The following is a 12,261-nucleotide window of genomic DNA, read 5'->3' as shown; positions in this document are numbered from 1 at the left end:
TCCCCCGTTCTCTCCCCCCCCCCCGTTCTCTCCCCCCCCCGTTCTCTCCCCCCCCCCGTTCTCTCCCCCCCCCGTTCTCTCCCCCCCCCGTTCTCTCCCCCCCCCCGTTCTCTCCCCCCCCGTTCTCTCCCCCCCCCGTTCTCTCCCCCCCCCGTTCTCTCCCCCCCCCGTTCTCTCCCCCCCCCCGTTCTCTCCCCCCCCCGTTCTCTCCCCCCCCCCCCGTTCTCTCCCCCCCCCCCGTTCTCTCCCCCCCCCCCCGTTCTCTCCCCCCCCCCCGTTCTCTCCCCCCCCCCGTTCTCTCCCCCCCCCCGTTCTCTCCCCCCCCCCCGTTCTCTCCCCCCCCCCCGTTCTCTCCCCCCCCCCCGTTCTCTCCCCCCCCCCCCGTTCTCTCCCCCCCCCCGTCTCTCCCCCCCCCCGTTCTCTCCCCCCCCCGTTCTCTCCCCCCCCCCGTCTCTCCCCCCCCCCCGTTCTCTCCCCCCCCCCCGTTCTCTCCCCCCCCCCGTTCTCTCCCCCCCCCGTTCTCTCCCCCCCCGTTCTCTCCCCCCCCCGTTCTCTCCCCCCCGTTCTCTCCCCCCCCCGTTCTCTCCCCCCCCCGTTCTCTCCCCCCCCGTTCTCTCCCCCCCCCGTTCTCTCCCCCCCCCCGTTCTCTCCCCCCCCCCGTTCTCTCCCCCCCCCCGTTCTCTCCCCCCCCCCCCCCGTTCTCTCCCCCCCCCCCCGTTCTCTCCCCCCCCCCGTTCTCTCCCCCCCCGTTCTCTCCCCCCCCCGTTCTCTCCCCCCCCCCCGTTCTCTCCCCCCCCCCCGTTCTCTCCCCCCCCCCGTTCTCTCTCCCCCCCCGTTCTCTCTCCCCCCCCGTTCTCTCTCCCCCCCCGTTCTCTCTCCCCCCCCGTTCTCTCTCCCCCCCCCGTTCTCTCTCCCCCCCCGTTCTCTCTCCCCCCCCGTTCTCTCCCCCGTCTCTCTCCCCCCCCGTTCTCTCTCCCCCCCCGTTCTCTCTCCCCCCCCGTTCTCATCTCCCCCCCCGTTCTCTCTCCCCCCCCGTTCTCTCTCCCCCCCCGTTCTCTCTCCCCCCCCGTTCTCTCTCCCCCCCGTTCTCTTCCCCTCCCCCCCCCGTTCTCTTCCCCCCCCCCCCCCGTTCTCTTCCCCCCCCCCGTTCTCTTCCCCTGCTCTCCTCCCCCCTCACTCCCCCTGCCCTCCCCCCCTCACTCCCCTGCCCTCCCCCCTCACTCCCCCTGCCCCTCCCCCCTCACTCCCCCTGCCCCTCCCCCCTCACTCCCCCTCCCCTTCACTCCCCCTCCCCTCCCCCCTCACTCCCCTCCCCTCCCCCTCACTCCCCCCTCCCCTTCACTCCCCCTCCCCTCCCCCCTCACTCCCCCTCCCTCCCCCCTCACTCCCCCTCCCCTCCCCCCTCACTCCCCCTCCCCTCCCCCCCTCACTCCCCCTCCCCTCCCCCCTCACTCCCCCTGCCCCTCCACTCCCCCTCCCCTCCCCCCTCACTCCCCCTCCCCTCCCCTCCCCCCTCACTCCCCTCCCCTCCCCCCTCACTCCCCCTCCCCTCCCCTCCCCCCTCACTCCCCCTCCCCTCCCCTCCCCCCTCACTCCCCCTCCCCCCCTCACTCCCCCTCCCCCCCTCACTCCCCCTCCCCCCCTCACTCCCCCTCCCCCCCTCACTCCCCCTCCCCCCCTCACTCCCCCTCCCCCCCTCACTCCCCCTCCCCCCCTCACTCCCCCTCCCCCCCTCACTCCCCCTCCCCCCCCTCACTCCCCCTCCCCCCCCTCACTCCCCTCCCCCCCTCACTCCCCTCCCCCCCTCACTCCCCCTCCCCCCCCTCACTCCCCCTCCCCCCCTCACTCCCCCTCCCCCCCTCACTCCCCCTCCCCTACCCCCCTCACTCCCCCTCCCCTACCCCCCTCACTCCCCCTCCCCCCCCTCACTCCCCCTCCCCTCACTCCCTCTCACTCCCCCTCCCCCCCCTCACTCCCCCTCCCCCCCTCACTCCCCCTCCCCCCCTCCCCCCCTCACTCCCCCTCCCCCCCTCACTCCCCCTCCCCCCCTCACTTCCCCTCCCCTCCCCCCCTCACTCCCCCTCCCCTCCCCCCCTCACTCCCCCTCCCCTCCCCCCCTCACTCCCCTCCCCTCCCCCCCTCACTCCCCCTCCCCTCCCCCCCTCACTCCCCCTCCCCTCCCCCCCTCACTCCCCCTCCCCTCCCCCCCCTCACTCCCCCTCCCCTCCCCCCCTCACTCCCCCTCCCCTCCCTCACTCCCCCTCCCCCCCTCCCTCCCCCTCCCCCCCTCCCTCCCCCTCCCCCCCTCACTCCCCCTCCCCCCTCACTCCCCTCCCCCCTCACTCCCCCTCCCCCCCCTCCACTCCCCCTCCCCCCTCACTCCCCCTCCCCCCTCACTCCCCCTCCCCCCCTCACTCCCCCTCCCCCCCTCACTCCCCCTCCCCTCCCCCTCACTGCCCCTCCCCTCCCCCTCACTGCCCCTCCCCTCCCCCCCTCACTCCCCCTCCCCCCCTCACTCCCCCTCCCCTCCCCCTCCCCCCTCCACTCCCCCTCCCCTCCCCCCTCACTCCCCTCCCCTCCCCCCTCACTCCCCTCCCCTCCCCCCTCACTCCCCCTCTCCTCAACGAGTCGCACATCACCCCCTCACCCCCCCCTCCCCATCACACCCCTACCACTCAGCCCCTCCCCCTCACTCCATCCCCCTCAACAACTCGCACATCACCCCCTACCCCCTCAGCCCTCTCCCTCACACCCTCACCCATCCCCTCACCCTCACCGCCTCTCCCCCTCACCCTCCTCCTCACCCCCACCCCCTCCTCCTCACCCCCTCCTCCTCACCCCCTCCCCGCTCCCCCTCCTCCCCCTCCTCACCCCCCTCCCCCTCCTCCTCACCCCCCTCCCCCTCCTCCTCACCCCCCTCCCCTCCTCCTCACCCCCCCTCCCCCTCCTCCTCACCCCCCTCCCCTCCTCCTCACCCCCCTCCCCCTCCTCCTCACCCCCCTCCTCCTCACCCCCCTCCTCCACCCCCCTCCTCCTCACCCCCCTCCTCCTCAACCCCCTCCTCCTCAACCCCCTCCTCCTCAACCCCTCCTCACCCCCCCTCCTCACCCCCCCTCCTCACCCCCCCTCCTCACCCCCCCTCCTCACCCCCCCTCCTCACCCCCCCTCCTCACCCCCTCTCCTCACCCCCTCCCCCTCACCTCCTCACACCCTCTCCTCTCCCCCTCACCCCCTCCCCCTCACCCCCTCCCCCTCACCCCCTCCCCCTCACCCCCTCCCCCCCTCCCCCTCCCCTCCCCCTCACCCCCTCCCCCTCACCCCCTCACCCCCTCACCCTCACCCCCTCACCCTCACCCCCTCACCCCCTCCTCCTCACCCCTCCTCCTCACCCCCTCCTCCTCACCCCCTCCTCCTCACCCCTCCTCCTCACCCCCTCCTCCTCACCCCCTCCTCCTCACCCCCTCCACCTCACCCCCTCCTCCTCACCCCCCCCCCTCCCCCTCCTCCTCACCCCCTCCCCCTCCTCCTCACCCCCTCCCCCTCCTCCTCACCCCTCCTCCTCACCCCCTCCTCCTCACCCCCTCCTCCTCACCCCCTCCTCCTCACCCCCTCCTCCTCACCCCCTCCCCCTCACCCCCTCCCCCTCACCCCCTCCCCCTCACCCCCTCCCCCTCACCCCCTCCCCCTCACCCCCTCCCCCTCCCCCCCTCCCCCTCCCCCTCACCCCCTCCCCCCCTCCCCCTCACCCCCTCACCCTCACCCCTCACCCCCTCCCCCTCACCCCCTCCCCCTCACCCCCTCCCCTCACCCCCTCCCCCTCACCCCCTCCCCCTCACCCCCTCCCCCTCACCCCCTCCCCCTCACCCCCTCCCCCTCACCCCCTCACCCCCTCCCCCTCCCCCTCACCCCCTCCCCCTCACCCCCTCCCCCTCACCCCCTCCCCCTCACCCCCTCCCCCTCACCCTCACCCCCTCACCCCCCTCCCCCTCACCCCCTCCCCCTCACCCCCTCCTCCGCTCCCCCTCCTCCTCACCCGCTCCCCCTCCTCCTCACCCGCTCCCCCTCCTCCTCACCCGCTCCCCCCTCCTCCTCACCCGCTCCCCTCCTCCTCACCCGCTCCCCCTCCTCCTCACCCGCTCCCCCTCCTCCTCACCCGCTCCCCCTCCTCCTCACCCGCTCCCCCTCCTCCTCACCCGCTCCCCCTCCTCCTCACCCCCACCCCCTCCTCCTCACCCCACCCCCTCCTCCTCACCCCCACCCCCTCCCCCTCCCCTCTCACCCCCTCCCCCTCCCCCTCACCCCCTCCCCCTCCCCTCTCACCCCCTCCCCCTCCCCTCTCACCCCCTCCCCCTCCCCTCTCACCCCCTCCCCCTCCCCTCTCACCCCCTCCCCCTCCCCTCTCACCCCCTCCCCCTCCCCTCTCACCCCCTCCCCTCTCACCCCCTCCCCTCTCACCCCCTCCCCTCTCACCCCCCAATCACCCCCTCTCACCCCCTCCCTCTCACCCCCTCCCCTCTCACCCCCTCCCTCTCACCCCTCCCCTCTCACCCCTCCCTCTCACCCCCTCCCCCCTCACCCCCTCCCCCTCACCCCCTCCCCCCTCACCCCCTCCCCCCTCACCCCCTCCCCCCTCACCCCCTCCCCCCTCACCCCCTCCCCCCTCACCCCCTCCCCCCTCACCCCCTCCCCCCTCACCCCCTCCCCTCTCACCCCCTCCCCTCTCACCCCCTCCCTCTCAACCCCCTCCCCTCTCACCCCCTCCCCTCTCACCCCCTCCCCTCTCACCCCCTCCCCTCTCACCCCCTCCCCTCTCACCCCCTCCCCTCTCACCCCCACCCTCTCACCCCCTCCCCTCACACCCCCTCCCCTCTCACCCCTCCCCTCTCACCCCCTCCCCTCTCACCCCCTCCCCTCTCACCCCCTCCCCTCTCACCCCCTCCCCTCTCACCCTCTCACCCCCTCCCCTCTCACCCCCTCCCCTCTCACCCTCTCACCCCCTCCCCTCTCACCCCCTCCCCTCTCACCCCCTCCCCTCTCACCCCCTCCCCTCTCACCCCCTCCCTCTCACCCCCTCCCCTCTCACCCCCTCCCCTCTCACCCCCTCCCCTCTCACCCCCTCCCCTCTCACCCCCTCCCCTCTCACCCCCTCCCCTCTCACCCCCTCCCCCCCTCACCCCCTCACCCCCTCACCCCCTCACCCCCTCCCCCCCTCACCCCCTCCCCCCTCACCCCTACCCGCCCCCCCAACCCCTACCCCTCATCCCCTCAACCCCTACCCCTCATCCCCTCAACCCCTACCCCTCATCCCCTCAACCCCTACCCCTCATCCCCTCAACCCTACCCCTCATCCCTCAACCCCTACCCCTCATCCCCTCAACCCCTACCCCTCCCCCTCAACCCCTACCCCTCCCCCTCAACCCCTACCCCTCCCCCTCAACCCCTACCCCTCCCCCTCAACCCCTACCCCTCATCCCCTCAACCCCTACCCCTCATCCCCTCAACCCCTACCCCTCATCCCCTCAACCCCTACCCCTCAACCCCTACCCCTCATCCCCTCAACCCCTACCCCTCAACCCCTACCCCTCAACCCCTACCCCTCAACCCCTACCCCTCAACCCCTACCCCTCAACCCCTACCCCTCAACCCCTACCCCTCAACCCCTCAACCCCTCAATCCCTCAATCCCTCAATCCCTCAACCCCTCAACCCCTCAACCCCTCAACCCCTCAACCCCTCAACCCCTCAATCCCTCAACCCCTCAATCCCTCAACCCCTCAATCCCTCAACCCCTCAATCCCTCAACCCCTCAATCCCTCAACCCCTCAATCCCTCAACCCCTCAACCCCTCAACCCCTCAACCCCTCAACCCCTCAATCCCTCAACCCCTCAACCCCTCAATCCCTCAACCCCTCAATCCTCAACCCCTCAATCCCTCACCCCCTCCCCCTCCTCCCCCCCTCCCCCTCCTCACCCCCTCCCCCTCCTCACCCCCTCCCACTCCTCTCCCCCACCCCCTCTCCCCCACCTTCTCCCCCCCTCCCCCTCCCCCTCCCACAAATTTCCTTTCGGGAAGGAAACTTGCCATCCTCATCCAGTCTGTCCTATTAGTAATTCCTGTCCCACAACAGTGTGGTAAAGAACCCACTTGGCTTTGTCAAACAGCGGTTCAAGAAGGCAGCTCACCACCGCCTTCTCTGAGCAACTACGGATGGGCAATTATTGCCTGCCTTGCCAGTGATGCGCACATTCCAAGAAGGGATGAATAATTTGTCAAATTACAAAACTAATTGTGACCTTTTGCCTTTCCCTTTCAGGATAGCGTACAGAAGTGATGGCCATGTTTCGTACGGGTATTCTTGTCTTAACATCTCCACTTTCCCTTATTCCTTTACGCATTGCTCCAGTTTTGGCAGCAACTGCTAAAATAGTTGAGGATATTTTATATGTTCATTTACATCCAGGATTGGGACTTGCAGGCAATTACATTCAACCCAAACCAGCATACATAGCAGCAAACTACGAGGTTTCTCAACTGCTAACTAATCTTTACACTAAAAGTTCTAATGTGTGTGGTCACCTGGATGTCAGGGTTGTTCTCTCGAATGTTAAAAATCACAGTTCAACTCAGCAGCCATTTTCATCAATCCAGATGTTGTCTGAACCACCAGAGGTGGTCTTAACAGACTATAGGATCACAGATTTAAACCAATCCAATCTAGTTACACAGTGCTTGGAAAAATATACTCTCGGCTGTTACACATGCAAACCCAATTTGAGGGCCATTTTTTTACTGCATGGGATAAACGGTATGGAGAGCATTTCCTGTCCTGATGTAGAGGATCCCAGTTTATACGAAAATATTCCGAGTTACAGCGATGTTGTGTTAGGTGGAACCTTTGACCGACTCCATTGTGCTCACAAGATCCTTCTCAGCATGTCCTGCCTGCTAACAGAAAGCGTTTGTTAATTGGAGTGGCTGATGGAGAACTGCTTAATAGTAAGTATTGTCTTTAGCTAAGACTCCTGTGTCTAATTGACTAGGTACAATATGTGTTCTGTTGGTAATGTGCACACAAGTCAACAATGTCTTGTAAGTATATACAAAAACTGCTGGAAAAAAGTCTAAAAGCAGGCTGCCCATATTTTACTTGTTGCAAAGAGACTGGCTTAGTGCTAAGTGTAAGTATCTTGCTTGGGCTGAAGGGATAGTCCATATAAATTGGCCCGATCTATTTAATTGAGAAATGGGAATTGTTTTTTGTTTGGAGATACAGCACTGAAACAGGCCCTTCGGCACACCGAGTCTGTGCCGACCAACAACCGCCCATTTATACTAACTCTGCAGTAATCCCATATCACCTACCAACACTAGGGGCAATTTACAATGGCCAATTTACCTATCAGCCTGCAAGTCTTTGGCTGTGGAGGAAACCGGAGCACCCAGCGAAAACCCACACGGTCACAGGGAGAACTTGCAAACTCCGCACAGGCAGTACCCAGAATCGAACCTGGGTCCCTGGAGCTGTGAGGCTGCAGTGCTAACCACTGCGCCACTGTGCTGCCCCATATAATAATTTTAGACTTAAATTTAACATTATTGTGGTTTTGTTAAAATGTATGGATGAAAAGTAGAGTGGATTATCGTAAAGCTGCAGAGTGTTGTACCATTACATTTTAAATATATTTTTAAAAAAAATACATTTCACTTTTGTTGAATGAGGAAAGACAATGAAAATAAAGTCTATCTACAGATTTATTTCTTGCTGGATTTGAAAGATGGTTCAGATAACAGCACTGTGTACATTTTAACTGATATATGCTATATAAATCTCTGCTTGTGAAATATGAACAAAGAACAGTACAGCACAGGAACAGGTCATTCGGCCCTCCAAGCCTGCGCCGATCTTGATGCCTGCCTAAACTAAAACCTTTTCCACTTCCGGGGTCCGTATCCCTCTATTCCCATCCTATTCATGTATTTGTCAAGATGCCTCTTAAACGTCTCTATGGTACCTGCTTCCACCACCTCCCCCGGCAACAAGTTCCAGGCACTCACCACCCTCTGTGTAAAGAACTTGCCTCGCACATCCCCTCTAAACTTTGCCCCACTCACCTTAAACCTATGTCCCCTAGTAACTGACTCTTCCACCCTTGGAAAAAGCTTCTGACTATCCACTCTGTCCATGCCGCTTATAACTTTGTAAACATCTATCATGTCGCCCCTCCACCTCTGTCGTTCCAGTGAAAACAATCCGAGTTTATCCAACCTCTCCTCATAGCTAATGCCCTCCAGACCAGGCAACATATGCCTCAAAGCAATTTGCTATCATCAAGGGGTATAAGAATTCTTAACTGTTAATATTAATTATGCCTGTTTGAGACTTAATTACATTTCAAGTGATTATTTTAATTCAAAAATAGTTGTAGCAGCTGGAGAAGGACCAGTGAATAAATTCCAGTCTTATATTCTTACAGTCTATTATTTTATAAATATAGTACTACCTGTTATTGCAAATAAATTTGTTTAGTTATTATAGCTGGTGAAATCGCTGATATGTGTGTAATAGCAGAGTAAAAGGACCTATTGTAGAGGGGGTTTGTCTAAAATTAGGTAAGCAACAATGCCAAGTTTTGTTTGACAATGCTCCTGTGAAGTGCCCTGGGATGTTTTACTACTTTAAAAGCACTATATAAATACAATTGTTGTACTTGGTTAGACTGTCACAAGAGTTTTTTTATTTACAAGCTTAGAGTCCTGTGTGTTTTTAAAAAGTCTGAGAAAAATGATTTTCTGTGAACATTGAATGCTGAAACTTGGTGTTTGAATTGAGTTGGCCAGACTGCAAGACACCTGTTGCAAAACAACAGCAAGGGAAATGACAGGTCACATGACTTATTGTTGGTGTTTAATTTCACTTTTGATTTTTGAAAGACTAGTGCAGGCCAGCCAGGAGGAAGAACAAATTGGCGGGGACCTGTTTTTTTGCAGATCAGAGAAAAAGACCAATTGGCTAGCTCACCCTGGATGCCATGTGTTCGAACCTTCTGGACCAGCCTACCATGCGGGACCTTATCAAAGGCCTTGCTAAAGTCCATGTAGACAACGTCCATCGCCCTGCCCTCGTCAATCCTCTTGGTCACATGCTCGAACAACTCAATCAAACTCGTGAGACATGATTTCCCACGCAAAAAGCTATGTTGACTATCCCAAAACAGACCATGCCTTTCCAGATGCATATAAATCCTGTCTCTCAGAATCCCTTCCAATAACTTTCCCACCACTGATGTAAAGCTCACCAGCCTGTAGTTCCCTGGCTTATCCCTACTGCCCTTCTTAAATAAAGGCACAACATTAGCTATCCTCCAGTCTTCTGGTACCTCACCCGTGGCTAACGATGATACAAAAATCTCTGCCAGGGCCCCAGCAATCTCAATAAAGTGACTGCTCCTTTTCTGTTTCTGACTTCCACCCATAATGACTCAGTAGACAAACCCTCCTCGACGACCTCCCTTTCTGCAGCTGTGATACTATCCCTGATTAGCAATGCCACTCCCCCACCTCTTTTACCTCCCTCCCTATTCCTTTTGAAACATCTAAACCCCGGAACATCCAACATCCATTCCTGCCCCTGTGATAACCAAGTCTCCGTAATGGCCACAACATCGTAGCTCCAAGTACTGATCCATGCTCTAAGTTCATCACCCTTATTCCTGACACCTCTTGCGTTAAAATAGACACACTTCAACCCATCATACTGGCTGCAACTTCGCCCTGTCAACTGTCTAACCTTCCTCACAGACTCTCTGCACTCTGTATCTGCCTGTTCAACAGCTACCCCATCCACTGATCCGTAGCTCCGGTTCCCATCCCCCTGCCAAACTAGTTTAAACCCTCCCGAAGAGCGCTAGCAAACCTCTCGCCCAGGATATTGGTACCCCTCCAGTTCAGATGCAACCCGTCCTTCTTGTACAGGTCCCACCTTCCCCACTTTATATAGAGGTATACAAAATGATGAGAGGCATAGATGGGTAGATAGCAAGAGTCTGTTTCCCATGATAGGGGTGACTAAAACTAGAGAGCATAGATTTAAGGTGAGAGGGAGGAGGTTTAAAGGGGATCAAAGGGGTAAATTTTTCACACAAAGAATAGTGGGTATCTGGAATGAGCTGCCTGAGGAGGTGGTGGAGGCAGGAACAGTAGCAACATTTAAGAGGCATCTGGACAGGCACTTGAATGAGCAAGGCATAGAGGGATATGGAATTAATGCATGCAGGTGGGATTAGTATAGATAGGCATTATGGTTAGCATGGACGCGGTGGGCCGAAGGGCTTGTTTCTATGCTGTACGACTCTATGACTCTAAAATCATAGTTTACCGGGCAGCAGTGACCCCTGCGCTGCTATATACTTCGGAGACTTGGGTAACTACAGCAGGCAACTCAAAGCACTGGAGAAGTACCACCAGAGGTACCTCCACAAGATCCTCCAAATCCGGTGGCAAGAAAAGCAGTCCAACAGCAGCGTCCTCTCCCTAGCCAACCTGCCCAGCATCAGGGCGCTAATGGTCCTAAACAAGCTCCGCTGGGCGGGACATGTTGTTTGCATGCCTGACGCCAGCTTCCCGAAGAAGCTGTTATATTCAGAACTTGGTCACATTAGGAGACTCCCAGGCGGACAGTGGAAATGCTTTCGAGTTGTCCTCAAAGCATCCCTGAAGAGATCAGACATCCCCGTGGGATTCCCTGCCTTGAGACTGTCCTACTTGGAGAAAGCTCATTCAGGAAGGCATCGTATACCTCAAGGGACTTTAGGAACTTGCAGAGGCAAAGTCGAGGCGTCGAAGGGAGCGCACAAACCTCCAAACTACTCATCTAACTGATCCTTCAAGGAACCACCTGACCCCTTGTGGCAGAGTCTGCAGATCATGCATTGGACTTATCAGCCATCTCAGAACTCATCGAACTGGAGTGGAAGCAAGTCATCCTTGATCCCGAGAGACTACCTAAGATTCTGGTTCAGCATGGAGGGAGATGATTTGGTTGTAATTTGGTGATTCTATTCATTTTTCTGTGATAACCTAAATAAGTTGCCCTGTTCATCGTTAAAGTTATGAGCAAATGGTCTGTGGAGGATAATTTGAAACAAATAAGGAAGACATTATTAAGGCAGGTAATTATTTTTTCAGGGTTCTTTCAGTTTCAATTTTTATTGCAGATAAGGTGCTGAAGGAACTGATTGAACCTTACCAAGAACGTGTGGAAAATCTGAGGAAATTCCTACTGGATGTGAACCCTGCTGTACAATATGATCTTGTACCTTTGAGAGATCCCTATGGACCAGCTATTACTGATCCAAACCTAAACTGCATTGTGGTTAGTGATGAGACCCAAAGGGGTGGAGAAGCAGTGAACAGAAAACGACTAGAAAATGTAATGTATACAACCAAGGAAATGTTTAGAATCTAGCTCTACAACAATTTGCATTTGTATAGTGCCATTAACAGAGTAAAATTGATATTCAATCACTGTCTGCCTCCGTGCAATATGTGTCTGAAAACATAAAGAAGGTGGTACATGCAAGGATTTCAACATACACCATCTCCCAATTTATTTATAATGTTATTTTGTAAAGAAGCCCAGGAAAACTGCATCCAAGCCTTTCCTGTTCCATCTCCTGCTCCATGTAGTGCCATAGTACTTGGGAATAAGTGCAGAAATATTTGCCTATAAACCTAACAGCTCACTGTTGGAAAGATTAAAAGTCAGAGATGCTTAATTTTCATCAGTGTATGACAGTTGATAATGTTACTGGACTAGTAATCCAGCGCCGCGGCTAATATTCTGGGGACACAATTCAAATCCCACATTGACCGTGAGTGAGTGAAAATTCAATTAATAAATCTGGAATTAAAAGCTCGTCTCAGTAATGGTGACCATGAAACTGCTGGATTGTCGCAAAAACCCATCTGGTTCGCTAAAGTCCTTCTGGGAAGGAAATTTGCCATCCTTACCCGGTCTGGTCTACATGTGTGGCAATGTGGTTGACTCTTAACTGCCCTCTGAAATGGCCTAGCAAGCTACTCACTTGTACCAAACTGCTGCAGTAAAATCAATTAAGAATAAAACTGGACGGACCACCCAGCAACGAGCTGGACACTGGAAACGACAACAGCGCACCCTGCCCAGTCAACCCTGCAAAGTCCTCTTTCCTAACATCTGGATACTTGTGCCAAAATTGGGAGAGCTGTCTAACAGACTAGTCA

General features: G+C 58.4%; 1 protein-coding gene across 1 annotated transcript in view; it reads left to right on the top strand.

The window, feature by feature from the left end:
• mlx (MAX dimerization protein MLX) overlaps positions 1–12,261 on the top strand; it is a 134,409-nt gene that overhangs the window by 8,594 nt on the left and 113,554 nt on the right. Inside the window, 3 exon segments of the mRNA XM_068013709.1 lie at positions 6,314–6,946; positions 6,949–6,996; positions 11,214–11,428. Coding sequence (XP_067869810.1) covers positions 6,331–6,946; positions 6,949–6,996; positions 11,214–11,428 — 879 coding nt within the window. The 5' untranslated portion in view covers positions 6,314–6,330.

Source organism: Heterodontus francisci, chromosome 33, assembly GCF_036365525.1.
Source record: "Heterodontus francisci isolate sHetFra1 chromosome 33, sHetFra1.hap1, whole genome shotgun sequence".
NCBI lineage: Eukaryota > Metazoa > Chordata > Chondrichthyes > Heterodontiformes > Heterodontidae > Heterodontus > Heterodontus francisci.
The sequence above is the reverse complement of the archived record's forward strand: the minus strand, read 5'-3'. Positions and strand labels throughout refer to the sequence as shown.